The sequence below is a fragment of the Ovis canadensis genome, chromosome 3 (genome assembly GCF_042477335.2).
Source record: "Ovis canadensis isolate MfBH-ARS-UI-01 breed Bighorn chromosome 3, ARS-UI_OviCan_v2, whole genome shotgun sequence".
Lineage (NCBI taxonomy): Eukaryota > Metazoa > Chordata > Mammalia > Artiodactyla > Bovidae > Ovis > Ovis canadensis.
This window is the reverse complement of record NC_091247.1, coordinates 227672089-227698679: the sequence shown is the minus strand read 5'-3', so window position 1 is coordinate 227698679 and position 26591 is coordinate 227672089. Positions and strand designations below refer to the sequence as shown.

The 26591-nt window shown below is 54.3% G+C and overlaps 1 protein-coding gene and 1 non-coding gene across 2 annotated transcripts in view; one reads left to right on the top strand and one right to left on the bottom strand.

Moving 5' to 3' along the window:
* Nucleotides 1-1337: 1337 nt before the first annotated feature.
* FBLN1 (fibulin 1) overlaps nucleotides 1338-26591 on the bottom strand; it is an 81516-nt gene continuing 56262 nt past the window's right edge. The window contains exons 15-17 of the mRNA XM_069586162.1: nucleotides 22637-22779; nucleotides 20496-20627; nucleotides 1338-2161 (exon numbers count right to left, since the gene is read on the bottom strand). Of these exons, the coding sequence (XP_069442263.1) occupies nucleotides 2022-2161; nucleotides 20496-20627; nucleotides 22637-22779 (415 nt within the window). The 3' untranslated portion in view covers nucleotides 1338-2021. The remainder of the gene's footprint in view (nucleotides 2162-20495; nucleotides 20628-22636; nucleotides 22780-26591) is intronic.
* Nucleotides 11428-11500, top strand: TRNAG-CCC (transfer RNA glycine (anticodon CCC)). Its single transcript has one exon. It is a non-coding gene; the product is annotated as a tRNA-Gly (tRNA).

Genomic DNA, 26591 nt, shown 5'->3' with positions numbered 1-26591 from the left:
CCGTGCCACAATCCCACTGCGGGGCTGAGAGCGTGGCCAGTGGCAGGGTTCCGGCTGCTGCGACGACCTGAGGCATGAACGAGATGCCTGAGAAGATGGGGTGAAGCCTGGGCAGGACTTGGAGGAAACGTACGTGGAGACCAAGGGTGTGGATGCTGGCTCCCGCAGCTGCAAGCAGGGGCCTGGGGGCGTCCGCTGCCCTTGGTCCACTGTCTATGCCGAAGGTGGCGCCAGGATCCCCACAAATCCAGTCTGTCCAAGTCTCTTCTGACACAGGCTTTGAGAGAGGAATGGAGTTTGGAATCTGATGAACTGAGTCTGAATCCCTTCTTTGGCTCTACAAAGCCGTGTGACTTTGGGTGGTTGACTCCTCTCTGAGCCCAATTCCCACGTCTCTTCTGACACAGGCTTTGAGAGAGGAATGGAGTTTGGAATCTGATGAACTGAGTCTGAATCCCTTCTTTGGCTCTACAAAGCCGTGTGACTTTGGGTGGTTGACTCCTCTCTGAGCCCAATTCCCACGTCTCTTCTGACACAGGCTTTGAGAGAGGAATGGAGTTTGGAATCTGATGAACTGAATCTGAATCCCTTCTCTGGCTCTGAAAAGCCGTGTGACTTTGGGTGGTTGACTCCTCTCTGAGCCCAATGCTGTTGTTGCTTAGTTGTTGTTCTTGCTCAGTTGCTAAGTCGTGTCCCACTCTTTTGCGACCCCGTGAATTGTAGCCCGCCAGGCTCCTCTGTCCATGGGATTTTCCAGGCAAGAGTACTGGAGTGGTAGCCACTCCTTTCTCTAGGGGATCTTCCTGACCCAGGGATCAAGTCCAGGTCTCCTGCACTGGCAGGCGGGTTCTTTACTGCTGAGCCACCAGACAAGCCCTGAGCCCGGTTTGCTTGTCTCTAAATCGGGCACAATTGCACCCACGTGGGTGGGTTTCCAGGCGGAATAAATGAAGCACAGGCTGCTGAGTGCAGGGGGATTCAGTGCATGTGGTGGTCTCTCCTTCCCACGAAAGAGAAGCCTCACCTCCCCCTGGCAGCTTCTAGAGGGGATCAGAAAACCCACGAGAGACACCACCAGCAGAGCTCCGTCATGCGCCTGCTGGGGCGAGCCTGGGGCGTGGAGTGTGCTTGAGCCATGCTTCCTGGGGATGGGGGGGTGGGGTGGGGGGCGGCAAGCTGTCAGAAATGATGTGGGTTGGAGGCGTTCCCAATACATAGGCTGGGCCCCACCCCAGAGCCTTGGGAGGCAAGAGGGTTTTGAGAAGGTCTTGGGGAATATTTGCAAACCCTTGGCTAGACAGGACCGCCCCTCTTAAAAGATTCCCATGCACACAGCATCAGGAGGCTCACAAAGCTGTTTATTTTCCCACCTATGATACAAGATGGAGGCAGGGTGCAGAAAACCCAGGGACTGCTTTGGCGAAATTCTGGAGCTGCACGCAAACCTAACAGGCTGTGGCTTTACCAGGGGGTCTTCTGTTTCCACACAATTTAATTGACCTTTGAAGGGCTCCCGGGGCACTGCAGCATGCTGCTTCTGGATAGAATTTATCATACCTGCTCTGCTTTGGTAACCGTGTCTTTAGAATTTTATATTCAAAACTTGATTGGCAAAAAAAAAAAGTACCAAATGTCAAAATTTCATAAAATCAGGGCAAGAACTGGTCTTCTCTTGCCATTTGGACTTAGCTGCCCCTTGAAAAATGTTACCCCCCCACACCTTGGTCATTTAGCAACACCCAGCCCAGAGACAGGAAAAGGGAGCAAAACTTAACCTTTGAGTTAAAAGAGAAGCAAGGTTTTCAACCAAACAGTTAAGTCATTGGACTCATCATTTAAACACCAAAAGACAACAGATGTACTTAATTCATCTGGCCCAGCTTAATACATGTCGGCCTAACACTACAAACAAATACATAAAACCGAGATACGTCTGGGTGGTACAAACAGGGACAGGGCGTCATCACAGGGCAATGACTTGGCCTGGAGGCACAGACTTGGGTGCGCTGCGAACCGGCCCCTCAGAACCAATACTCAGAGACGAAGATGTGGACGTTGACGACATTCCGGTGCGATACCACACCCCCGACCACGTAGTTCATCTCCAGCTTCAGGACGGCGTGGAATGGGCCCACGATGGGCCGCACCTGGCGCACAACGCCTGGGGAGAGAGCAGAAGTTGTTTGGGGAGTTAGCAGAGACTGAAGCAACGTGGAGACCGGGGACACGATTTCCCTCCGGGAATTTCAGAGCTGCAGGAGCGCTCGGACCTCATCAAGTCCCGCCTGAGCCAGGTGCTTGCATCTCCTTCCAAGTGATCACCCCCAGGCTCTGCCACCATCCCTAGGGATGAGTGACAGCGGGCTCACTGCAGCCTGTCCGCTGTGTGCAGCTCGCACCGTGAGTGAGTCTGTGCGCATGGGCTTTGGAGCCCTTACCTTAGGCTCTGTGCCAGCTCCTTTTCTGTGAGCCTGGTTTCCTCCTCTACCACAGTCTACCTAACCAAAAACTTAAGAGTCTAGATAAAGGGCCTGGCATGGAGCAGATGCCCAGAAGACACCCATCCCCCTCTCTCCTAACCCACTGTGCCCACTTGTGACCCACGGGAAGAAACAAAGCATGTGTGAGCCTCTTCCCCCAGTCTCACGTTGAGGACTGTCCTGGGGGCCTGGAAACCCTCTATCCGAGCAGAGAAGTCCCGGTTCCCTATGGGACACACTCCTGGGTCCTTCTTTCTCCACACCTCTTTTTTGAAGGGTGACACCTGAACCCTTGCCCAGTGTTCTTGGTGAGCAAGAGGCAGCTCGAGTCCAGCTTGAGCAGCAGAGATGGGTCAGGGCAATCGGAAGGACAGACGGCACGGGGGAGACAGGTGTCTGTCCGGGGAAGCAGAAGCCTGCCGTGTAAAGCTACTGGGGGGTGGCAGGGGGGGTCTGCCTGGACCAGCGCAGGGACCCGGCAAAGGCCATGATGGTGGCCTCCCCAGACGGGGCTCAGAGGGAAGGGCGGGTACGTTCAGCTCAGTCGCAGTGGAGGAGGAACAACCCCAAGTGTCCTGTCCCTGAAAGTTCCATGTCTCCAGGCCGGACCCTGACGTCACCGCCTGCCCACGCAGGGCACCCAGCATCTCACAGAGAGAACGGCCCTGTGCTCGGGGACCAGACGCTCTCCTCCTGGCTGGACGTGGAGAGCCCACCACCCTCTCGGGGCCTCAGATTCCTCAGCGAGCAGATGATGTCACGTGAGCCTGTGCTTTGCACTGACTGGTCCCAACCCACCCCACCCCCAGCTCGGTGTCCACCAAGGTGTGAGCTCCAGGGGTGCAGGGCCACCTCCGTGACGGACAGGCGGGCTCACTGCCTCACCTCTGCACGCGCTCGCACATTCCTCAACGGGTACCAGGTGCTGTTCATGGTGGTGCCAAGAAAACTAACAGAACCCTGGTTTCAAAGTTGGTGGTGGACCTAGGTGAGTGCCACGCTCTGACAGAAGTCCGCACGCTGTCCAGCGGGGGTGAGGATGGGGGTGAGGATGGACGTTAGGGAGGCGGGGGAGTCAGCAAAGGCTTCCTGGAGGAAGTAGCTCTCTCCCTGCAGATCCCCGTGCCTGGCACAGAGCAGGTGCCACCCCTACAGCTATTGACATTTAGGAGGGACCCTCTTCCATCACCCCGGCTCTGATATTAGGACTTTCCCAAAGCTGTGTGGCACAGGAGTATGCTGGAGCAGCTGGTTGTCTGGTTGTGCCATATGACAATTTCCAAGCCCAACGTGACGTCACTGAAGGCGGGCTCAAGAACCACCCATCACTGCAGGGCTGTCTGCAAACAACACCCTGGAGCCTGAGAACCAGCCAGGACGCAGACTGTTTGCTGTGTCCAACTGCTGACTGCAGGCTGGTTTGTACAAACAGCCCTGCCGCTCACTTGGGAAATGTGCACCCAGCGTGGCCCTTCACACCCATGCTGAGATCAGTGAGGGCTCTGGGGGGTCTAAAGGGGCCCAAGGCCTTTTGCGCCCGTGGCCGGTTCTCGGTCAAGACCACCAAGTTCATGGTGGAAGGGATTTGGGCAGGCCATCCCCCCTTTCACTCCCTGGGCTTGTGTTTCAAAGGTGCCCAGCAGTGGGGTGGAATTCCAGGCTATTCTAAGCAAACAAGGGCTCTAGCTCTGATGGAAAGATAAGCAGAAGCTTCGGTGGGCTGTCAGCACCCTTTCTCTGCCCCTGCCTGGCGATGACATCCCAGCTCTGTCCTGTCTGAACGCCCACAAACATCGTCAACTCCTGGCTAAAGACGGGGGCTTGTCACCACCCTTGGTTTGCCCATGGCCCCTGTGGCGAGCACGGCCCCAGACTCTCCTGTCCCTCACCAGTGTGACCGTCTCCTCTCCCCGGGCCGGAGACCACCACTGGTGCCCACCAGCCTCAGTGGCCTGGGATACCTGCACCCATCCCTGGAGCAGTGCTCAGAGGGGCTCAGGGGGCTTGAAGGAAAGAGGTGAGAGGCTCAGTGAGCCTGAGAGCTAGCTTAGGACAGAGAGCAACGAGGTGGAGGCAACACTTCTGCAAGCTATGATCAGACACGTATTTATTTCTATATCTTATCATCATACTGTGTGTGTGCGTGCACGCACGCGAAGTTGCTTCAGTCGTGTCTGACTCTTGGCGACTCTATGGACTGTAGCCCTTTCAATATCAAATAATTAATATATGATATATAAATATGTGGGCTTCCCAGGTGGGACAAGCAGTAAGGAACCCACCTGCCAATGCAGGAGATGCAAAAAGACGTGGGTTCAATCCCTGGGTTGGGAAGATGCTCTGGGGGAGGGCATGGCAGCCCACTCCAGTATTCCTGCTTGGAGAATCCCATGGACAGAGGAGCCTGGTGGGCTGCAGTCCATACAGTTGCAAAGAGTCAGACATGACTGAAGTGACTTAGCACACACACAGCACACACACATATAAATATATATATAGTTTAATTATTATAAACAGAAAGTATATATTGTTGTTGTTAGTCGCTCAATCGTGTCTGACTCTTTGCGACCCAATGGACTATAGCCCACCAGGCTCCTCTGTCCATGGATTTCTCCAGGCAAGAATACTGCAGTGAGTAGCCATTCCCTTCTCCACCGGATCTTCCCGACCCAGGGATCGAACCTGAATCTTCCGCACTGCAGGCAGATTCTTTACTGTCTAAGCCACAAGGGAAGCCCTTTCAGGACACAAGGTTTGAGTCCAGCCGACCTCAGTCAGCAGCATGATCCCAGGTTGGTTACTGAAATTCTGAGTCCCCACTTCCTCCTCTGTGAAAGAGGGATTAAACAGCCATCTTCAGAGTCAGAAACAAAACCATCACAAGGCCATCTGCTGCTTCCCCCTCAGAAATAAGCACTGGATACCATAAAGCTCCACAGCATTCCAGTGTAATATGAATTTCAGTTCAAGTAGGACCGAATTCCTCCATGATTGAAAAATAGAGCAAATGCTGAATATTTTTATTAGATTGCCTTAAACATGGATGAGAAAGGAGAGCTCTGGATGTATAGAAAATATATTTAAATCTCAATATATACTGTTAGGGCACTTCATGAGGTTTAGATTCTATGATGCCTAAAGACCAGAATGTCACGCTGTTGGCTAAGTGTTCCGACTGTGAACAGCTAAGAGGCCAAACAGACCACTAAAGGAAGCTAAGCGCTGCTTTAGAGAAGAAGGGCGTTGAGAAGGGGAAGAGGGAGCAGAAGGCTGAACTTCAGATGCAGGTCACGCTCGGCGCCTGGATTGTCTCAGGATCTTTGCATCTAACAGGAGGACGACCGAGGTGGAAGACACGGGCATCTACCAGGGTTAGGCAAGGCATTTGGGGAGTGACACAGCATGGCGCTCAGGGGGTCAGCCACCCTATCCTTCTCCTGTGACCTGGGGTCCACATCCCAGGCCACACCCACTCTGTGGATCTGACCACTTCTACTTCAGCCTAGCCACACTTCCTGGGGGCTCTGATTTCAGTGAACATGCTCCCTTCATTCCCAGGTTAGCTCAAGCTTGACAACCACCTCCTGGTCCTCACCTTCACTGCACCTAGACTTTCTGCTGATATCACTTCTTTCTTCACAGCTTTCCTACCCATCCATCCACCCACCCATCCAATCATCCATCCATCCACCCACCCATCCAATCACCCATCCGTTCATCATTCATCTATACACCCATTCACCCGTCAACTATCCATCCATCCATGCAATAGAGGCCATTCTGCACAAGGGAAGTTTAAGGAAGACTCTACAGAGGAGCTGACTTCAAACTGGATTTTAAATACGAAGTCGGGGGCTTCCCTGGTGGTCCAGTGTTAGGAATCTGCCTCACAATACCGGAGACACTGGTTTGATCCCTGGTCGGGACCCCACACGCCACGGAGCAAATGGGCCACAAACACTGGAGCCCGAGCGCCGGCAGCCTGTGCTCCACAACAAGGGAAGCCACAGCAGCGAGAAGCCCCGCGCAGCCAAAAATAAATACGTCTAAATAAAAAAGACTGAGGAGGAGCCAGCGAGCTAAGCGAAGTGAAGGTGTCAGCAGCTCAGTCGTGTCCGACTCTTTGCGACCCACGGACTGCAGCCAGTCTCCTCTGTCCGTGGAATCCTCGCCAAGGATACCGGAGAGGGTTGCCATTTCCTTCCCCAGGGGATCTTCCCAACCCAGGGACAGAACTCAGGTATTCCACACTGCAGGCAGATTCTTTATCATCTGAGCCACCAAGGAGGCCCAAGGTAGGTAGGACCTGTGCAAAGGCCCCAAGTGTGAAGGCTTCAGTCAGTTCTGGGAACAGAGTTAATCTTGGGGAAAGACAGACAGAGGAGGGTAAGGAGGTGGTAAAGGGCTTCCTCAGGGACTTCGCACCTTGTCAGGCTCACAGAACTGGGAACCCAGAGCAGTGGTCTCCTGGCTTCCTCACCACCACCGACTCTAGACTGCTGTTCTTTCAGAACCACCACCAACCTTCTGGGGGCAGGGAAACAAGAGGGAACTAGAGAAACCCTTGCTGCCCAAATGTGGCATCACAGACTTTAGAAGCTGAACCTCCACCAGGGGTCCAACCGCATCCGTCACTTGCTTCTACAGATGTGTGGCTGGCATCCACTCTGCGCCAGGTGCTGGGGACCAGCTAGCCCGCCTGTGTCCTCTTTCATGAAGCCCCACCAGCCTTACTCCGTGTCACCTGGTACCTGGTCTCCCTCGAGGGAACCTTCACAGCTGACTCCCCCTTCGGACGCAGGGTCTACATCACGTTCATCTCTGTCCACTGTCCCCAGCCCAGGGCCCGGGGCAGGACACAGGGGAGGCACCGTTACAATTATCCAGTGGGATGAAAGCAGAGGGACAGAGAGAAAAGAGAAGAAGGGGAGAGGGGAGGAAAGAAGGGACCCTACACCTTGAGGGCCCCTCAAACCTTTGTCTTGAAGGTTTGTCTTGAAGGGGCCACTGAAGGCTCTGAGCAGGAGCAGCTTTATGTGGAAAGACCATTCCTGCAGCAAAATGCAGGAGAGAGGGAAAGGCTCTTTCCAGCATGCCTGCCTTGTCCATCTTCCCTGCTGGGGTGTTTACCTCCCTAACTTTTAAGAGCCCCAGAAAAAAAAAAAAAAGGCCACAATGCCGAGTTCAACTGTGTTAATCTTCCATATCCTCATCTTTGGCATTTCTGCTTCGGGTCCCAGACACTGCTGGTATTCCTCGGCGTGTCTGTGCCTCTGAAAGATATAATTAAGTCTTTTTTTTTTTCCTTTGAAAAATGTAGGTCCCCTCGGGCACTTCACCTTCACGTCTCGTCTCTGCTTTGTAAATTGCAGCCGATGTGCCAGGAGCCCGAACACAGAGCCCAGGCGTCCAGCGGGAGACTTCCATCGCCTCCTGGGGGCTGTGGAGACCTGGAACCCCAGCCTGGCTTTCCTCTCCTTCTTCACCGAGCAGCCCTGTGACCTCACACGAGCCACCGTCTTTCTGAAGTTCAGCCACCGACTCAGAAGTCCTGCGATTCTAACTGACCAAGTGTAATGGCGTGAACAGGGCTGTCGAAGGGCATCTTAGCAAAAAGGATGATCCATCCAGAGACGGCATGGTACCTCATGCCAGTGGAAATGAACTGTGCTTTTCAAAAGACAGAGCTTCAAGTTAAAAAAAAAAGGCAGAGGGAAGCAAGTCAGCACCAGATGAGAATAAGACGCGGTCGCCACCTGAAATCAGGTTATGGAGACACTGGTTCTTCTCCGTTGTCACGGTCTCCCCACCACCGTGTGAGGCCAGAGGCCAAGGGCACAGACTTTCTTTTCCGGTCAATCTTTTAAAAATGTGATTAATTAATGTTTCGTTGCACTGGGCCTTTGTTGCCGCAAGCAGATTGCTCTAGTTGTGGCGAGCAGGGGCTGCTCTTCATTGCTGCGGCTTCTCTTGCTGCAAAGCACAAGGTCTGGCTGCGAGGGCTTCAGTAGTTATGGGCACATAGGCTTAGCTGCCCTGCAGCCTGTGGGGCCTTCCAGGACCGGGACCGTGTCCCCTGCACTGGCAGGCCGACTCTTACCCACTGCGCCACTGGTCACTCTCCTATCTCTGGCTCTTGGAACATAGTAGGTCCTCGGTCCCACTACCGACCTGACACATAGGAGGGCCGGCAATGAGCGAATTGCTAAATGAACGCACGAACTAGAGACCGAAGCACTAAGCACAGTTTATAAAGTTGAAAGTTATCGCCCGGAGAAGCAAAAGCGGCGGGAAGGAATGGATGACAGCCACGGGTCGCTGGGTTTTCAGGTGCGACCCACGTGCAAGCAGAAAGGCGACAGGTTGGAACCAGGCTTCCCTGTCTGGCCCTGCGGCCGCCACACAGAGCCATGAGCCAGGGGGAGGTGCCGAGTCGGCCTGGTCGGACAAGGTGCCAGGCCGGAGAACCTTGGAGCTCAGAGGAGACCCACGTGGTTTCACCAAACACTAACACAGTGGGCGACGGGGAAAAAAGCAAACCATCACCCGGATCTCAGGACATTTTCCTCAACAGGGATAACTCCAGGCCAGGGTGAGCAGCACAGACCGAAGGCAAAGAGGAAAACGCAAGAACAGGAAGACGTACGGTCCGTACGTCTAATGCCCAAAGCTATAGTGGTGGTGGGCCAGGAAGGAGGTCCACAGCGGCGGAGGAGACGGGAACGGACGGGCCCCGCGTCCACTGTTCCTTCCCGCGCTCCCCACACTCCTCGGCGGGGAGGACCGTTGCCTCCTTCCCACCGGGGAGGAGCTCGGGGCTCTGGGGGCTGACGTCCCAGATCACAGGGCTGTCAGGGCACAGCGCCGCCCAGACGGGCAGACCCTGAGCTTAGTTCTCTCTACCCGACCGCACCTGCCCCGACATGGTGTGCAGGAAACTTCCAGGATGTACTGCCCTTGGCTGAGTCATCCATACAGGGCAAAAACGGCAGAGAGGAACTACAGGGCAATCATATCGGTCATGGGCAGGGAAGGAATGGAGCGCTCCAATCCCTGTCTTCTGTTCTTCTTGCTTGAAAAGCACCCAGTAAGAGCTTGGAAGGTGGAGGACAGGGGTCTCGGTCGCAGATTTAAAGTCTGCCTCAGCAGAACCATCCTCCCGACTTCTCGGCTCTCATAAACACACTTCCTCCCGGGTCTCTCATGACCAAACCAGAGGGTCTGTACGGGGCAGCAGCAGGGAACCCAACGCCCCCAAGGCCCACCTTTCCCTTGGGTAGAAAGAGGAAAGGAAATGTCAGCTCTGCACGAAGGCTTCCAGGCTCCTTCCTGGATGCAGGAACCAGCATTTCCAGGGGCACATGGTGGGTATGAAGACACCCCTGTCCACCATCTCCTCCCCCGACATCTCAGCCACATGCGCTGGGGCCTCACGGTTCCAGGAGGAGCAATGGGGGCTCTGGAGGTGAAATGAGTTCTGAACCAGAAACAGCAAGCCTGCCTGTGAAGCCAGACCCTGGGCCGCTGCCCTTCGGCCAAGCCGCCTGGCCTCGGCCGGCGGGAGAGATGGCCCGGGCGGTTTTCCGGAAGGAATTTGCATCTAATGCACCTGCTTTTACAGGTTGGCGCAGGATGCGGCAGGGGTGGGAAGTGCGAGAATCCCCCCCTCCTTCTCTGTGAGTCCTCCCGCCTGGATCAGCTCCCACCCACCTACCTGCTGGGGACCCTTCCCCATCGCTAGACCCAAACTCATCAGCCCCCTGCATATCTCCAGGTGCCCCTAGATGAGAAATCTCAGGGCTGGGACAGACCTCAAAGATGAGGACTCTGCCTGGTTCAAGGTCACACAGGACGGTCGTGGCAGCAGAAACCCCACATCCAGCCCCACCAGGCTGCGTGCAGGCCTCAGTCATGCCCCCTGAGCCTGGAAGCCCCTCCGAGCCTCAAGTGTCCTCACCTGGAGAACGGGGCCATCTCCCACAGGGATAAGTGACACAGCTGTTGCTCAATCGCTCAGTCATGTCCAACGCTGTGCAACCCCATGAACTGCAGCCCACCAGACTCCTCTGTCCATGGGGATTCTCCAGGCAAGAATACTGGAATGGGATGCCATGCCCTGCTCCAGGGAATCTTCCCTACCCACGGATTGAACCCTGTCTCCTGCATTGGCTGGGGGATTCTTGACTACTGAGCCGTCTGGGAAACCCAAGTGACACAGGACGTGTGGCCTACGTGCCGGAAGTGTTCAGCACACAGCAGTGCCCTTGCTGTTGAGATGACTGTGACCGTCGAGGACCCGACACGCGGAGTTCTCCGTAAGCACAGATCGAACGATCCACCTGGGAACACCAGACTCTGAGGCTCTGGGAAGTGCTCTTGGTGACAGTGGCTGACGGTGAGTGTCTGGGTCCTCTGTGTAGTTACGGTTGTCAGGTGAGGTCATCGGAAGATCCGTGTCATCATCAGACTCTTTTTTTCCCCCCTAATTTCACACAAGATGCCTCTGCTGCTGTTTGGCTAAAAACATTTCATTTTCTTAAAAAAAAAAAAAGAATAATTTATGAACGCGCCGGTGATCTCAAAGGCTTTTCAGAAGGTGCATAACAGCAGCGGTAAGAGCATCACAAATCATTCTGGACGCAGCCGATCCGCAGGAGAACTCGGGAGACGCTGAGAGGCCACTCTGGGCTCATTTAACCCCCCTGGTGACTCTGTATGTGATCAGGCAAGTGAGATCCTGCAGTCTGCTGGGCACCAGGCCTGGGGAACCTCCTAGTGGGCATGCTGTGTGTGCACACGAGCGTGTGCATGCAAGGGTGTGCAAGAAAGAAAGACAAATAGGGTGACGGGGGCGGTACGGCACAAGTGAACCCCTTGTAGGCTCTTGCCTCCAGAAATTTACAACCGGTGGAAGAGGAAGTCAAGCAAAAAACTCACAATGGGGACTTCCCTGGTGGTCCAGTGGCTAAGATTCTATGCTCCCAACGCAGGGGGCCCAGGTTCGATCCCTGGTCAGGGAGCTAGATCCCACATGCTCACTGGTGCTCCCATGATGCAACTAAGACCCAGTGCAGCCAAAGAAATAAATATTAAAAAAAAAAAAAACTCACAATGCCGTGACCACACACCCTCCCCACTGGCACCTCATTTCTCCACTCGCATGCACAGCAGACCTTCTGGAAGGAGTCCCCCAGCGGCGCCTCCAGGGCCCCTACCCTGGTGTGTCTCCCCTCGACCCCACTCCACTGAGAATGGCCTGGTCAAGGTCGCCATCAGCCGGGGCAATCCTGAATCCAGTGGCGAATCCTTTGTCTTCATCTGACCAGAGTCACCATCATTGACACAGCTCACGCCCCTCCTCCTGGGAAGGCCTCCTCCCCCAGGCTGGCCTCCGCTCATCTCTCCAACCTCTGAGCACAAGAGGCCACAGTGCTCCGACCTCCTCTCTCTGTCTACACTCAGTTCCTCCGTGAGCGTGTCTGGTCTCGGGGCTCCAGCTGCCATCCACCCACGATCGCCTCCCAGACTCACTCTACTCCTGTGAGGCCCACAGTCTTAAGCCAAAGGGCGCGTGTGGCCTCCCCAGCGCTGCCGCGTCAGTTTTCCCCAGCTCACCTGCTGACAACCCCAGTCTGCTTGCTCTTTAGGTCAAGACATGCAGTCATCTTTGTCTCACACCCAACTCGTCAGCAAAACCTGGCACTACCCCCTGATGTATCCGGAATCTGTCTGCTGCCCACCCTTCCTGCCGGGGCCACACGGTCACCTCCAGCCTGCACAGGTTTTTTGAAAGGTTTTGCATGAAAGTGAAAGTCACTCAGTCATGTCTGACTCTTTGCGACCCCATGGACTATACAGTCCATGGACTTTTCCAGGCCAGAATACTGGAGTGGGTAGCCTCTCCCTTCTCCAGGGGATCTTCCCAACCCAGGGATCAAACCGGGGTCTCCTGCACTGCAGGCAGATTCTTTACCAGCTGAGCTATGAAGGAAGCCCACAGAGTGAGCCACAATGTCCAGAGGCTAAGACTCTGCACTCCCAAAGCAGGGGGCCCAGGTTCGATCCCTGGTCATGGAACTAGATCCCCAGGCTCACCCAGGCGCCCAGAGGGTGTCTCCCACCTCAACCCAAAACCTTCCCGTGGCTCCCATCTCACTTGGCAGTAAAGTCCAAGCATTGTGGCGGCCTCAAGACCCTGCCTCATTCAGCTCAGTTCAGTTCAGTTCAGTTCAGTCGCTCAGTCGCGTCCGACTCTTTGCGACCCCATGAATCGCAGCACGCCAGGCCTCCCTGTCCATCACCAACTCCCGAGGTTCACTAAAACTCACGTCCATCGAGTCCGTGATGCCATCCAGCCATCTCATCCTCGGTCGTCCCTTTCTCCTCCTGCCCTCAATCCCTCCCAGCATCAGAGTCTTTTCCAATGAGTCAACTCTTCGCATGAGGTGGCCAAAGTGCTGGAGTTTCAGCTTTAGCATCATTCCTTCCAAAGAAATCCCAGGGTTGATCTCCTTCAGAATGGACTGGTTGGATCTCCTTGCAGTCCAAGGAACTCCCAAGAGTCTTCTCCAACACCACAGTTCAAAAGCATCAATTCTTCAGCGCTCAGCTTTCTTCGCAGTCCAACTCTCACATCCATACATGACCACAGGAAAAACCATAGCCTTGACTAGACGGACCTTAGTCGGCAAAGTCAAGTCTCTGCTTTTCAATATGCTATCTAGGTTGGTCATAACTTTTCTTCCAAGGAGTAAGCGTCTTTTAATTTCATGGCTGCAATCACCATCTGCAGTGATTTTGGAGCCCCAAAAAATAAAGTCTGACACTGTTTCCCCTGTTTCCCCATCTATTTCCCATGAAGTGATGGGACCGGATGCCATGATCTTCGTTTTCTGAATGTTGAGCTTTAAGCCAACTTTTTCACTCTCCTCTTTTACTTTCATCAAGAGGCTTTTTAGCTCCTCTTCACTTTCTGCCATAAGGGTGGTGTCATCTGCATATCTGAGGTGATTGATACTTCTCCCGGCAATCTTGATTCCAGCTTGTGCTTCTTCCAGCCCAGCGTTTCTCATGACGTACTCTGCATTTAACTTAAATAAGCAGGGTGACAATACACAGCCTTGACGCACTCCTTTTGGCCACTGCAATTTGAACATGCCCGGCTCGCCTCTGCCTCAGGGCCTTTGCACCTGCCGTCCCCACTGCCTGGAGCTCCCCCTCCAGATCTCTGCACGGCTCATTTCCTCAGCTCCCCGGGTCCTCAGACGAATGTCTCCCACCACCAGACACACAGTGGCTGCCCCCTCCCATCTCCTCCCCCGCCCTCTGCATAGCACTCACACTGCCTGACAGTGTGGATGTTATACTTGTCTCCTGCCTGCTCCTACGCCCGGAAGGAAACGTGTACACGGCTAGGATTCCCGTCTGTCTCTCTTGGCCGATGCCTCCCTAGAGCACAGCCTGCTCCCTTGGGACACACACGTTATTTGCTAGAAGAATAAAGACCAGAGTCTATAAGAAGCTCGGCCCTGGGGCTCTGGGAGCACAAAGCAGCAAGCCGCACACCCTGCCTGTGGGGGTGGGGCACGGAGGGTGTGCGAGAGGAGGTGACAGCCAACTTGGGCTCTGAGGGATGGATAGGAGCTTAACCAAGGAGAGCAGCAGGTGAATGCCACAGCTCAAGTCCAGGGGACCGGAGAGGCCATGAAGCGGCTGCGGTCTTTGGCACGGGCTGGTGTGTCTGGAGCAAAGCGGAGGGAAGAGGAAGGGAAGGATGCTGGACGCTGGGGAGCAGATAAGCAAGCTGAGGCTGAAGACGTCTCCAGCCAGGCGGCAGGACTGGACGTGAAAGGTGGGGGTTAAAACCCGGTAGACCCATTAAGCAACCGGCTGCGGGGGCGGAAGGAGGGGAGCAGAGGGTCCCCGGCTTCAGGAGCCTCGTGGCTGGGGCACCTTTTGCCACCATGTGGACGCACCCCGCTGAGAAACGAGGGAGGCTCCGGCCAGGCTGGCGGACCTCATGGCCGGGAGCCGACGTCAGGGGTGGGGGCAGGGGGCCAGCAGATGTGAGAAGCGTGATGCGCGGGTCCACGGGCAGGAGCAGAGAGAGAGGTGTCCAGTGAGGCCCACGAAAGCAGAGGACCCCACTGAGCCCTAAGAGTCCCGTGCCAGCCTGGGGGTGGCCTCTGAGAGTTTCTGCTTCTGTGAAACTGGGTGTCGGGCGCCCTCCTCACAGGGCTTTGCAACAGGAATATCTGCTTTCCTATGAGTCACGATGGCTCCGGGCCCAATGCCTATGGCCCATCGCTGCTCCGTGAGGCCCCAGCACAGTCAGCACAAAAGGTGCTGGTGTCCGTCCCACTCTCACGCCCCGTCTCAGGCCTCTGAGAGGGCGCCGCCTGCCCTCTGCGTCCCCCTGCCCTCCAAGGACCGCCAACCTCCAGGTGAGGTCGCCGAGGCCCGCCTCTTTGCATCCCCGGGAAACGACTTGGCTGCCGGCCAGGGTGTGGCCCCAGGGGGTGGGGCGGGGGCTGTGCCCCCCGGAGAAGAGAAAGCGCCTAATCCTGGGATTTGCCGTGAAAGCAGGACAGGGCCGATCACTCATCACCAGCAGAGACGGCCGCGCTGTTGTTTTTAGGTGGAATTTCTGAATCTCATCCGTAATGTGTACTGATTCTGGGCCAAGCTTTCCGAATCAGGCTCCCGGACGGGTCAGCAGTGTGTGTTTAACCCCTTAAGAGGTAAAGATTTCAAAGAGGCGATCTGGGCCCCTGCAGGCTGGAATGACTGAGAGTGACTTGAAGGCAGACGGCTGGGCAGACAAGCTCTTTGCTTTGCATGAGGCTTCCCCTGGCCAGGGGCTGAGGTACAGGCAGGTAGCTGTCTTTACGCATAAGCTCTTGCACTGGGGCTGCTGTGTACAGCTGACCAAGCTGCGCAGTGCAGGTAGAAGAGGCTGTGAATGGCACCCCCCAGGGTTGTGCGGTGCGCAGAAAGTCAACTGTAGACTGCAGCCTTGCCACGTTATTGTCTCTCCCACTGAGACATTAACAGAGGCAAAACCTACTGCTGAAAAACAAACTGTAGGAACTCAGATGGCAGGATGCTAGGGAAGCTAGGAGGCAACTTCGTGAAAGCAGGATTTGTGGCTTGAGTGTAAACTTGTTCCCCAGAACCCAGCACGGGGTTAGGCATGGGGTAGGAATCCAGGAGGTTCTTGCTGAACAAATAATTCAAGGATGACAGAACTCAGGAGGAATGGCCTCCACCATTCTGCTTCCGGCCTGACTCATCAGCCCAGGCCACGAGGGGTGCCTATGACACAGCTCCCAGGTCACTGGAGCCACTTTGGGGTGAACAGTCCCAGTAGCATCCCATGTGCCTGCTCTCCTGTCCTTTCAGGGGGCTCCGAGACCTCACCCAAACGGCCTCCTCACAGTGGCTCATTTATCCCCTAACAACCTACCCAGCTATGTTACAGTACATAGGACTCCTTCTGGTCCTCATACCCCGGCAAGGCAAGCATTACTATGGCAATCTCACTGAGAAGAAAACCGAGGCTCAGAGAGGTTATGAGACCTGCCTGAGGTCACACAGCTAGAAATGGACAACCAAGCAAGAACCGACGCCAGGATATGTGACCCCAAGCTCAGTGCTCCAACGGTGGGAGCAGAGAGTCCAGGGTGTTTTGCCCTAAAAGGGCCACCCCAGCCGTTGATATTATTCAAAAGTGAAATATAGTAACAGTCCTTGTATGCTCACAATAAAACTTAGAATGCTCTTTCAAAATGTAAAAGCTTTTGGTTCCCTTGAGGAGGGGGGAGTGAGGATATTGTTATGCGGGTGGTGAGATATGGGCCAAATTTAGAGGCTCTGGCACAGACAACGTGGGCTATGTGAAAAAGTTTGGGTTCCATGAATACTGACTACACCTACTACATGCCAGGTGCTGCCAGGAGCTCTCCTTATCATTTCCTCTAATGACAAGAATGGTGTCTGCAATTAGGGACTGTCCCTCCTCAACCTAACCCATGTCCACGCGTGCGTGCTCAGTCACTCAATCGTGTCCCACTCTTTGTGACCCCATGGACTGTAGCCCACCAGACTCCTCTGTCCGTGGGATTCTCCAGGCAAGAATCCTGGAGTGGGTTGCCATTTCCTCCTCCAGGGGGATCTTCCTGACCTAGGAATCGAACCCGCGCCTTCTGTGTCTCCTGCATTAGCAGGCGGATTCTTTACCACTGGGAAGCCTTAAAAGATGAGCTGGACCATCTCCATTCATTCAGACTTTATTGCGAGCATGACTGGTTGCCATGGTACCTGGGCAGGAGCTGAAGATAGGAGCACCTCTGTTTCTCAGGGGACCCAGGGGCGTGCAGCACACCTCCTTGCCAGCTGACAGTGATGCTCTTCGTTTTTTTCCTATAGCAACAGTGATGCCCACCAAGGATCCAGAGGGCCATTCACGAAATCAACCATTGGGTCTAAAAAGTAGCTTGAGCTGAGTGCTGTCTAGTTCCTATTGGCTTTGGGGAGGTTCTAGTAGAAATTTTGCCAAAGCACACCCTCTATATAGACAGGTTTTTTTTCCCTCCCTCTCCTTAGAAAAACAGTTAAAAAGGAGTAGTGAGCAAGGAGGGGTCAGGGAGGGCTGAGGCTCAGATACCACCAACCATCCAGGGGCCTGGGGAGTCCCGGGGGAGGGTTCCCCCTTTGCCGGTGGCTGATGATACACAGACTGCACCCACCTCACCAGGGCCCCTGTTAGTCATCTCCAGGAACTATTACCTGAAAGGCCCCTTCTGAAGCAGCCCCCGATCACAGCCAGTGCTGTGCTGGGCGGAGTGAAGCCGGGGCTGGATAAGGAAGGCTTTGTAGTGGCCTGAGAATACCTCAGGCATTAATAGAGCATTTTTTGCACAGGTTGAAAATGTATTCTTCATTTTTCATTGACAGCTGGTGAAAGAGGAATGTAACAGGGTGGCTGCACCCGGCTTTAAGGAGAGAGCAGCTCAGCCCTGCTCAGAGCCACCTTTATCCCTGCGGAGAGCTGGTTTTTAAAGGACGCATTAGGGGAAGGTCTGGCCCTTTCAGGTTCTTAATCAACTTGGAGTGCTTTCTCCTTCTGTGATCTGGGGGAGCAACGACCTTCACCGTGTCACGGTCTCAGCGGCTTGTGCACTGGTTAATTTTCTGGGACACAAACTCTTGGTAACTCTGCCCAAGTCAACACCCACAGTCCGAGAGCTCCGGCTCTGGGTGTCTGGGGAAGATTGGGCTCTAGGCCCGCTCCACCTCCAGCAGCAGGAGTGCCCAGCACAAACCACACCTGCCTTCTCTGGCCATTGGTCCCTCCTCCTTTGCTTCCAGCACTGAGTATCAGCTGCTCCTTCACGTGCACCACAACCCAGCTCAGACCTCACCTCTTCCACGAAGCCTTCCTGACCCGGTGCCCAGTGCCCACTCAGGGTGAAGCCTAGAGCAGGCAGGGGTTCAGCCTATGAGTAGGTGCGGCCCCTTCCCAGGTGCTGCAAGCAGTGCGGGCTGCCCAGGCGCGTCTCAATGGGCCCAGGAGCCCCCACACGGGAGGCCTGAGTGGCCCACAAAACACTTTCTCCCTCTCCACGGACTTAGAAGGTTTCTATCTAAGACATTGCTTAAAACGAGAATGCATAGCTGAAAACACGCCTGCAAACTGGGCCCTGCTGTTTTCATAGCTCAGTCTCAAGGTGGTCATTTCCTTAGCTTCCTCCTCTGCCCGATGGAGACAATCACAGCCCCAGAGGCGTCTTCAAAGACCAAGACGGGATATGGGGGTGAGCATGCCCAGTGACGGCTCCCACCCCGCTCAGACTGGGCTAGAGTCCAGTGGCAGAGCAAGCCATCACAGGTGGACAGGCCCATGCCCAGGCCTGGCGTGTGCCAGGGTGGCTACCCTCAGAGTCCAGACGCTCCAGGGGTCACAGAAGTTCTTTGGGGCAGGAGAGGTGCTGGAGGGAGCGGCAGATAAGGAAGTCCAGGCAAAGGGGCTCCAAGGAGAGAAACAAGACAGCGCCCCGTGGGTGGCGAGACAGGAGCCCAGCACAGCCTGGGTCACACCCCAGGGAGACCCCCGTCCCCGCTGGCCTTCACCCTCCACGTGGGAGAGCTCACTGGCAAACTCCAGGGGCCCAACCAGACGAGACGTCCGGCAAACGGACTGAGAAGCTGGACACCAGGCCCACCCAGGAGGCCGGGCCACAGGCAGGACGACTTCCCCAGGGCCAGCTTGGGCCCTCCGCCAGCACCGAATCCGAAGACCAGGGCCCGTGGGACCAAACGCGGCAAGGAGAGGATGCTGTGTTTCCATGGTGGCACCTGTGGTCGCCCCTCACACCAGGGTCTGCCCCCTCCTCGCCCCCCCACCCCGGCCTGAGTCACCCTGGGAAGACCGGCCAGCACCCCCTCGCTGCTCGGGAGGCCGCCTCCAAGAAGGAGTTGGAAAGGGTAGCCTCCGGGAGCCTCCAGGCTCTGAGGTGCCAGGATTTTCTGTCCCAGTGGATGGGAACCCAAGAACCACAGGCTCCCAGGTTGGCTCTGTTTGGAGTTTCAAGGCGGCAAGAAAAACGTGCTGTGACCACTGGCTCTGGGCCCAGCTGTGGCCCGGCCCCTGGCTCGGGTCACTCCAGGGAGGGTTTAGCTGGGAATCTAAGACACAAGCGCTGTCCGGAGTCCCCAGCGAGGCCTCGCAGCTGCTTGTCACTGTCTCTCCACCACTACGTTCCCATGACCTGTCTGCCTCCCCACTGCCACCCGGTGGAATGCAAAGCCCTCAGGGGCAGGGGCTGTACGGGTACTGACCCATCCCTGTATCCACAATGCCAGGCTCAGGGCCAGTGCAGAGAGGAAAGAGCCCAGAAACGCAATGAACGAGTGCGTCGGAAGGATCTGACTCCATCTCCTGTGGTCTAAGAGCTGAGAAGTGCCCCCAGGGTGGGCCGTGTTGCAGCCACACCTGCCGGCCCAGCGTCAAGCACAAAGGCGGTCCCAGGTGGGCTTCTGTGTGCAGGTGCCCACGAGCTGCTCACCAACCCCCATGCACAGGGGTTGGGGAGGGCGGGGGGGACACATACCCTTGGCCCCGCTTCCTCCTGCTTGCCCCCATCCCCAGGCACCCGAAGGTCCCGTAACTCATCGCTCCACCTAACAGTGGGGGAAACTGAGGCCCAGGGCGGGCAGTGACTCAGGGGCAAGCAGCAAGTTTTATGGCTGCACGCCCTCCCCTGGGAATCCAGAGAGGACTCCTGTACTATTAATTGTAATTAACTAATTATTCTGGCTGCCAACTAGCGGAGGAGGAGGCCGGGGGCGGGAGGGCCCCCAGTCATGTTTACAACATGCAAACCCATTTAAGAGCTTGTAAAGTCGCTATAAATGGCTCTTTGGCAACAGAGGAGTTAACGATCCCGTCTCCAGCTGCAGCTCCACAACGGTCAGTCGGTCGGGGCTGGGGCGTCGGGGACGGGGTTCTGAGAGCCAACAGTGCCACCTACAGACCACATTCCATAACGCTCCGCTCAGGCCGACAAAATCCAGGACCTAGGAGACCTGGAGGGGCTTCCCAGCAGGCTTAGTGGTAAGGAATCCGCCTGCAATGCAGGAGACGAGGGGTAGATCCCTGGCTCGGGAAGATCCCCTGGAGAAGGAAAGGGCAACCCACTCCAGTATTCTTGCCTGGAGAATCCCCTGGCCAGAGGAGCTGGGTGGGCCACAGTCCACGGGGTCGCAAATGACTCACGCACGACTTAGCAGCTAAACAACAAACAACATCTGCAGGTGGGGAGACTGAGGCTCCAGGGATCTCCCCCCTGGTCGCTTTTCGCACCGTGATTGACAGGTGTGGGTTTCCAGCTGGGCCCTGAAGGACCAGGGGACCCGGATGGGAACCGGGCTGGTCTGCGACAGGCCTCGGCTGAGCCATGACGGGCTGGAGGACCAGGGGGCATCTGGGTGAACCTGCTCTCTCCAGCCACTCACCCACAGTCATGCCGTCCATGTAGCGCTTGATGATGTCGAAAGAGTCGCGGAGGTTCCCGTCCGTTATGTCGAAGATGATGTCAGCATGGTTGGCAGGATACGCAGGCGTGATGGCCCGGAGGAAGATGATCTCTGCCAGAGAGAAGCGAGGCATGGAGAGGGCGTAGCGTTGGGCCCCGCGAGCCCAGAGAAGCCTGACCCAGTGCGGTGAGAACCCAACACGAGGGCCCCACGCATGGAGAAGGTGCAGGGGCCCTGAGGGACCCCAGGTCACAGTCTGTGCCCCCTTTGCACCAAAGGGGAAGCCGAGGCCTGGAGAGACTTCGGATCCTCCCGGAAGTCACGGAGCACATTAGCTGGTAGGGCCAGGGCTAGGAAGTAACTGGTGATTGCTTAGGAGTCTCCCTGAAGCTGGGAAGATGGGGAAGGGGGGCGGACAAAGGATGTGGCAGAGGTCAAGATGGTCCCTGCCCCACAGCGATGGGGGTCAGGCAAGCCCCTCCTCCGGCCCGGCCCCAAGTGGGTGGGTGGCTGTGTCCATCTCCCGGGCCACCTGATGTGAAATCAGCAGACCCTGATGTGAAATCAGGGCTGGGAGCACAAGGGCCTGATTTACGCAATCTGGGGTGGTGGTGGTGGGGATTCCTCTCTGAGCCTCAGTCTCTCCACCGTGAAGTAAAGCAGGTGGCCCGCCACTGCCCACCAAGGGTCCTCTCCACGTGAACAGTGAAGGTCTAGGTTTCCTGGCCCAAGATGCCGACAGGCACCTCTAAACATGCCCAGCTCCCTGTAGCACCAAACTGTGGGTCAGCACTGGCCGGGGGACCACGGCACGGGCGGAAAGGGATTTGGGAAGGATCTGAGTGGTTTGGCAGAACCCGTCATGGTGCATAGGGCAAACCGCAGTCAGTGATGTTCTCTGAGCCAAGTCCGTGCTGCCCTCCGAAGGTTCTGTGCCTCCCTTTTCTAGAGGGACGAGGAGGTGGGGGGCTCACCTCTCCTGCAGGTGAGCCCGTCCCTGGGCACCTCTCCTGCCCTCCCACCCCCACGGCCAGGCTGTGCTCTGGTACACACACCGGAGTCACTCCCCGGACCCTGGGGCCATGTGTAGACACGAGGCAACCTGTCTAACCTCCCTGAGACGCACGGAGGGCTCTTGTTCACCATGGCGTCCCAGAGCCTGACACTCAGGAGGCTCAGTTGGCTCTTCCGAAAGCCACAGGGGAAGGGTGAAGATTCCACAGAGGAAGGGGGTGTCGAGACCACGCTGGCTGGCCCTGGCATGTGGGCCGCACACCCCAAAGGAAGGCACACAGAGCAGCTTTCTGCCCACAGCCTTCTGCCAGGCACGGGGAGCCCGCTGCCCTGGCCCCACGTGTGGAAAGGGGCTGTGATGGCAGGTCGGCACTGCCGTGGGAGCTGCCTGTGGCGGGCACACTGACCCCTTTACTGTGGGGTTCCGTGGAGTCGGTCTAGCCACACCAACCCACCTGCCCCTCGGTCTCCAGGATGCGGCTTCGCTGTGCAAAAAGTATCAGTCACGACCCTCTACTGACTCCCAAAACCTTGGAGTTGAAGCCCCAACTCCAAGTGCAGGCTCCTGCCTACCTTTGCAGCCCATCTCTTGCCAAGCCTCCACCACTCCAGCCAGAAAACCTTGGCTTCCTTCTTCAAAGAAACATACTCCCCACTCACCTCCAGATTTTCTGGAGGTATTCTGATTTGGCCCTCTCTCCCACTCCCCACTTTCCTACATTAACCTCCTACTGGCCCCTCAGGACCCAGAGTAGGGTCACTGCCTCCTGGAAGCCCTCCCTGATAATCCCACACTTGGCAAAGAATCAACACTTAATAGCTATTTGCTGAACGACTATTATCCCCCAAATGAGATCCACACCCCCTCCACTGAACTGAGGGTGGGGAACAGGCAGGAACCAGGTTGCCTTGTAGTCTGGGGACACGGAGGAGATGCAGAAGCAGGGAGGGGTCAGCATTCCAAACCCACATCTCGCCAAGGAGCTGCTCCTGCAGGTCAAGCTATCAGCCTCAGCAAGGGGGCTGCCCTGGCAAGGATGGTCCCCCAGACGCTGGCCTCTGCCGGGACCCCCATGCCGGCTCCAGACTTGGGAGTGGCCACTCACCTTCAGGGCGGGTGAACTCGCGGAAGGTGGGAAGCGAGACGACGGTGTGGGAGACGGTGTGCACCGGGTCCAGCACGCAGGCGACATCGTTGGGGCGGCAGGACTTGATGCAGCGGACCGTGTCTGTCTTCTCTTGGCGGAGCCTGAGGGGAGCCACAGCACAAGACGGGGTGGGAAAGGGGGGACCCGGACACCCTCAGAGACAGAGCCCAGGGCCCAGGAGAGAAGCAGGTAGCCGGGCAGCAGCACCCGCCCCAGGCTGGCTCCGTCATTGAGAGACCTGCACCGGCCTCCCAGCCCAGCTGCTCCAAGGGGATGCTTCTGGGTTCTTCTACAAACCGGACTGGGAGTCGAACCCCCAAGACAGACCCCAGCTTCCATCTGCCCCAGCCGAGATAAGCAAAGTTTTGCTATTTACCAGCTACACGAACTGAGCTTCAGTGTCTACAACTGCAAATCACATTCATTCACTCACTTGCTCAACAGGTGTGTTTGGAGTGTCTGCTGGGTGTCACACACCAGGGACACCAAAAGCAAGCAAGGGAGACAAGGACTGGCCTTCCTGGGACTCCGGGTCGGAGGGGGCGGTCACAGGGAAAGCACCCAGCTTGGCGCCCCACACAAAGCAGTCAAACCTCCAGTGTCACGTATGTGATGGACGGGGTAAGAGGGGCCCGAGTTTGCTACAGGTCCAGGCATACTTTTAAAAACCTCTTAATCATAAAATAAAATACGAGAGCTACACGAAACAAGGTTACAGCTTAATGAGTATTATAAGGCAAACCACTTTACAATCAGCACCCAGGTCAAGAAAGAGAACTTCAACCTGGCACTTGAGGCCCCTTCGTGGGCCCAGATCTGTCTTAACCCTCTCATGCACCCACAAAGTAACCCCCGTCCTGTCTCTGCCAGCAATCGCCTACCTGGGTTCCTTTACGTCTGTACCACACATGTGCATCTCGAGCAAATCACTTAAATTTGTCCATTAAAAAAATTTTCTGGATCTTTCATTTATTTATTTATCTATTTTTTTTTGCCGTGCCATGTGGCATGCAAGATCTTAGTTCCCTGACCAGGGATCGAACACATGTCCCTGCATTTGGAGCACAAGTCTTAACCACTAGACCACCATCGAAGTCCTTGTTGTATCTTTATGTATTTTTTTAAAATGAGAATATTGTTTTGGAGACAGTTCTTTATTATTATTATTATTTTTTGGCTGCGCTGGGTCTTCATTGCTGTGCACAGGCTTTCTCTAGTTTTGGTGAGCGGGGGTTACTCTCCAGTTGCGGTCATTTCTTCTGCTGTGGAGCACGGGGAGCCTGGTGGGCTGCCGTCTATGGGGTCGCACAGAGTCGGACATGACTGAAGCGACTTAGCAGCAGCGGCAGCGTGGGCTCTAGAGAGCGCGGGCTCAGTAGTTGTGGTGCATGGACTTAGTTGCCCCGAGGCACGTGGAATCTTCCCGGACCAGGGATCTAACTGTGTTGCCTGCATTGGCAGGCAGATTCTTAACCACTGGACTACCAGGGAAGTCCTCTCCCCCAGGAATCTCGCTATCTGGCTTAACAAGGTGTTCCAGCCCCATCTTACACGTTTACTGTCCCAGCTATTTCCAAGCAGTGTTGGGTTCGTTTTTTGTTTTTTAGTGGAAAGTGATATTTCAAGACCATAATCTGGATACCAAGAATGCTCAGTGCTTCTGAGTTGGTCATTGTTTCTAGGCCTCTTCAGTGGAAATTTTGAAAGATCATATACAGGATGAATTCATACTGATATTTACAATCAAAACAAGAGGCACATAGTTTTTCACTTAACCTCTCCTATAAACCAAAGGAATCTCCTTTTTTCCATATCAAAATTCTTGCTCTTAAGAACACAGGATATGGTAGAATACCCCATAATTATTTATTTTTGTTTATTCCATATTTTAATCCAGTAGTCTCAGAATAACAAAACTAAAATTACTACCACTAACATAATTACATAATTACTTAAAGTAATAATTTGGGGGATAAGTTCTCCTTATTCTACCTACAACTTTAACGGATGTGCTAGACCTACACAGCCTGAGCCTACAGTGATTCGTACTATACTTTTTTCTTATAAGACTCATTTAACTGTAGTTCTATGAGTAATTATGTTTAATGCTTTCAGGCTGACAATTTTGCATGGTGCTAATAGTCTGTGCCCTTTGTACATAAAGGCACAAAGACTTCCCTGGTAGCTCAGATGGTAAAGAGTCTGTCTGCAATTTGAGAGGCCTGGGTTCGATTCCTGGGTCAGGAGGATCCCCTGGAGAAGGAAATGGCAACCCACTCCAGTATTCTTGTCTGGAAAATCCCATGGATGGAGGAGCCTGGTTACAGTCCATGGGCTCACAAAGAGTTGTACACGACTGAACGACTTTCACTTTTGTACATAAAAGTCTGTTTTGTTGGGTATAAGATCCTTGACTTACATTTTCTTGAGTATGCTAAGTATTAATTTTCTTCTGGTGTAAGTGTTGTTTGGATAAATTTGATGATAACAATAACATAGTTTTTTCCCTTATAAGTCTCTTTCTGTTTTTACCGAAAGGCACAGATATTTTTGTTTTCTCTTTATATCTTGGTGTTGGTTGCTCTGAGTCAATATGTTCAAATATATTGGGTGTTCTTTCAATACGGAATTTAAAATTTTTTCCCTAAAATATCTGTAAAGTCTCTTGAATTATCAATTGCAGTAATTATTGCCGCCCTCCTTCGTTCTGGATTAATTCTTCAGAGATTTCTATTATCTGTAAGTTGGAATTTAAAATCTTTTCCCTAAAATATCTGTAAAGTCTCTTGAATTACCAATTGTAGTAATTATTGCTGCCCTCCTTCATTCTGGATTAATTCTTCGGAGATTTCTATTACCTGTAAGTTGGATCTTCTCTCTCTTCAACATCTGTCACTTTCTCTTCGAGTCTTTTCATCCCTTTTGTTATTTATTTTTCAATTTATGAGATCTTTGTTTTCAGCTTTTCCTTAAGTATGTATTTCTGAAACTGCCTTTTGCTCTAATTTAAAATAATTTCTTGAGTCTCATCACTTCATTTCTCAGTTTTTCCTAATCCTGGCTTACATTTTTCCTTCATTTTTGGTTGTATTTTCAATCCTCTTAGTTTGTTTGATACAGGCTCCAGCTTTGATCTCGTCTGTAAGCATGGCTTCCTGGAGTACTTTCAATCTCCAGAGGAATGTCATTCTGTTCTTTATTCTCCTTTTTTCCTACAATAACTTTATACGAGACGTAACCTGGATACTTTTCGGCTAACCATCTTTATGTGAAATCAGTGTCACGTAAGGAGTGGTCCACACTCTTCCTGATTCCACAGGGCCCTTGCATCTGCTGTCTTTGGCAGCCTGCTCTTTGACAGGCCTCTACATTTACCTGGAGTTTCATTTTCCACAACAGTCTCTTTCCTACTCAGTTTTCTATTTCATTTCCAGCATTTTCTTCACAGTATGAGACCCTGACTTTTCAAGGAAGTCTTAATGGCCCAGGTTTAAAAGTTTAATGGGGCTTCCCTGGCGGTCCAGTGGTTAAGAATCTGCCTTGCCAAAACTAGGAATAAAACTACCATATGACCCAACAATCCCACTACTGGGCATATATCCTGAGGAAACCATAATTGAAGAAGACATATGTATCCCAATGCTCATCGCAGCACTATTTACAACAGCTAGAACACAGAAGCAACCTAGATGCCCATCAACAGATGAAAGGATAGAGACGCTGTGGTGCGTATATACAGTGGAGTATTACTCAGCCATAAAAAGGAATGCATTTGAGTCAGTTCTAGTGAGGTGAATGAATCTAGAGCCTGTTATACAGAGTGAAGTAAGTCAGAAAGAGAAAAACAAATACTGCATATTAACACAGACATATGGAATCTAGAAAGATGGTACTGATGAACCTATCTGCAGGG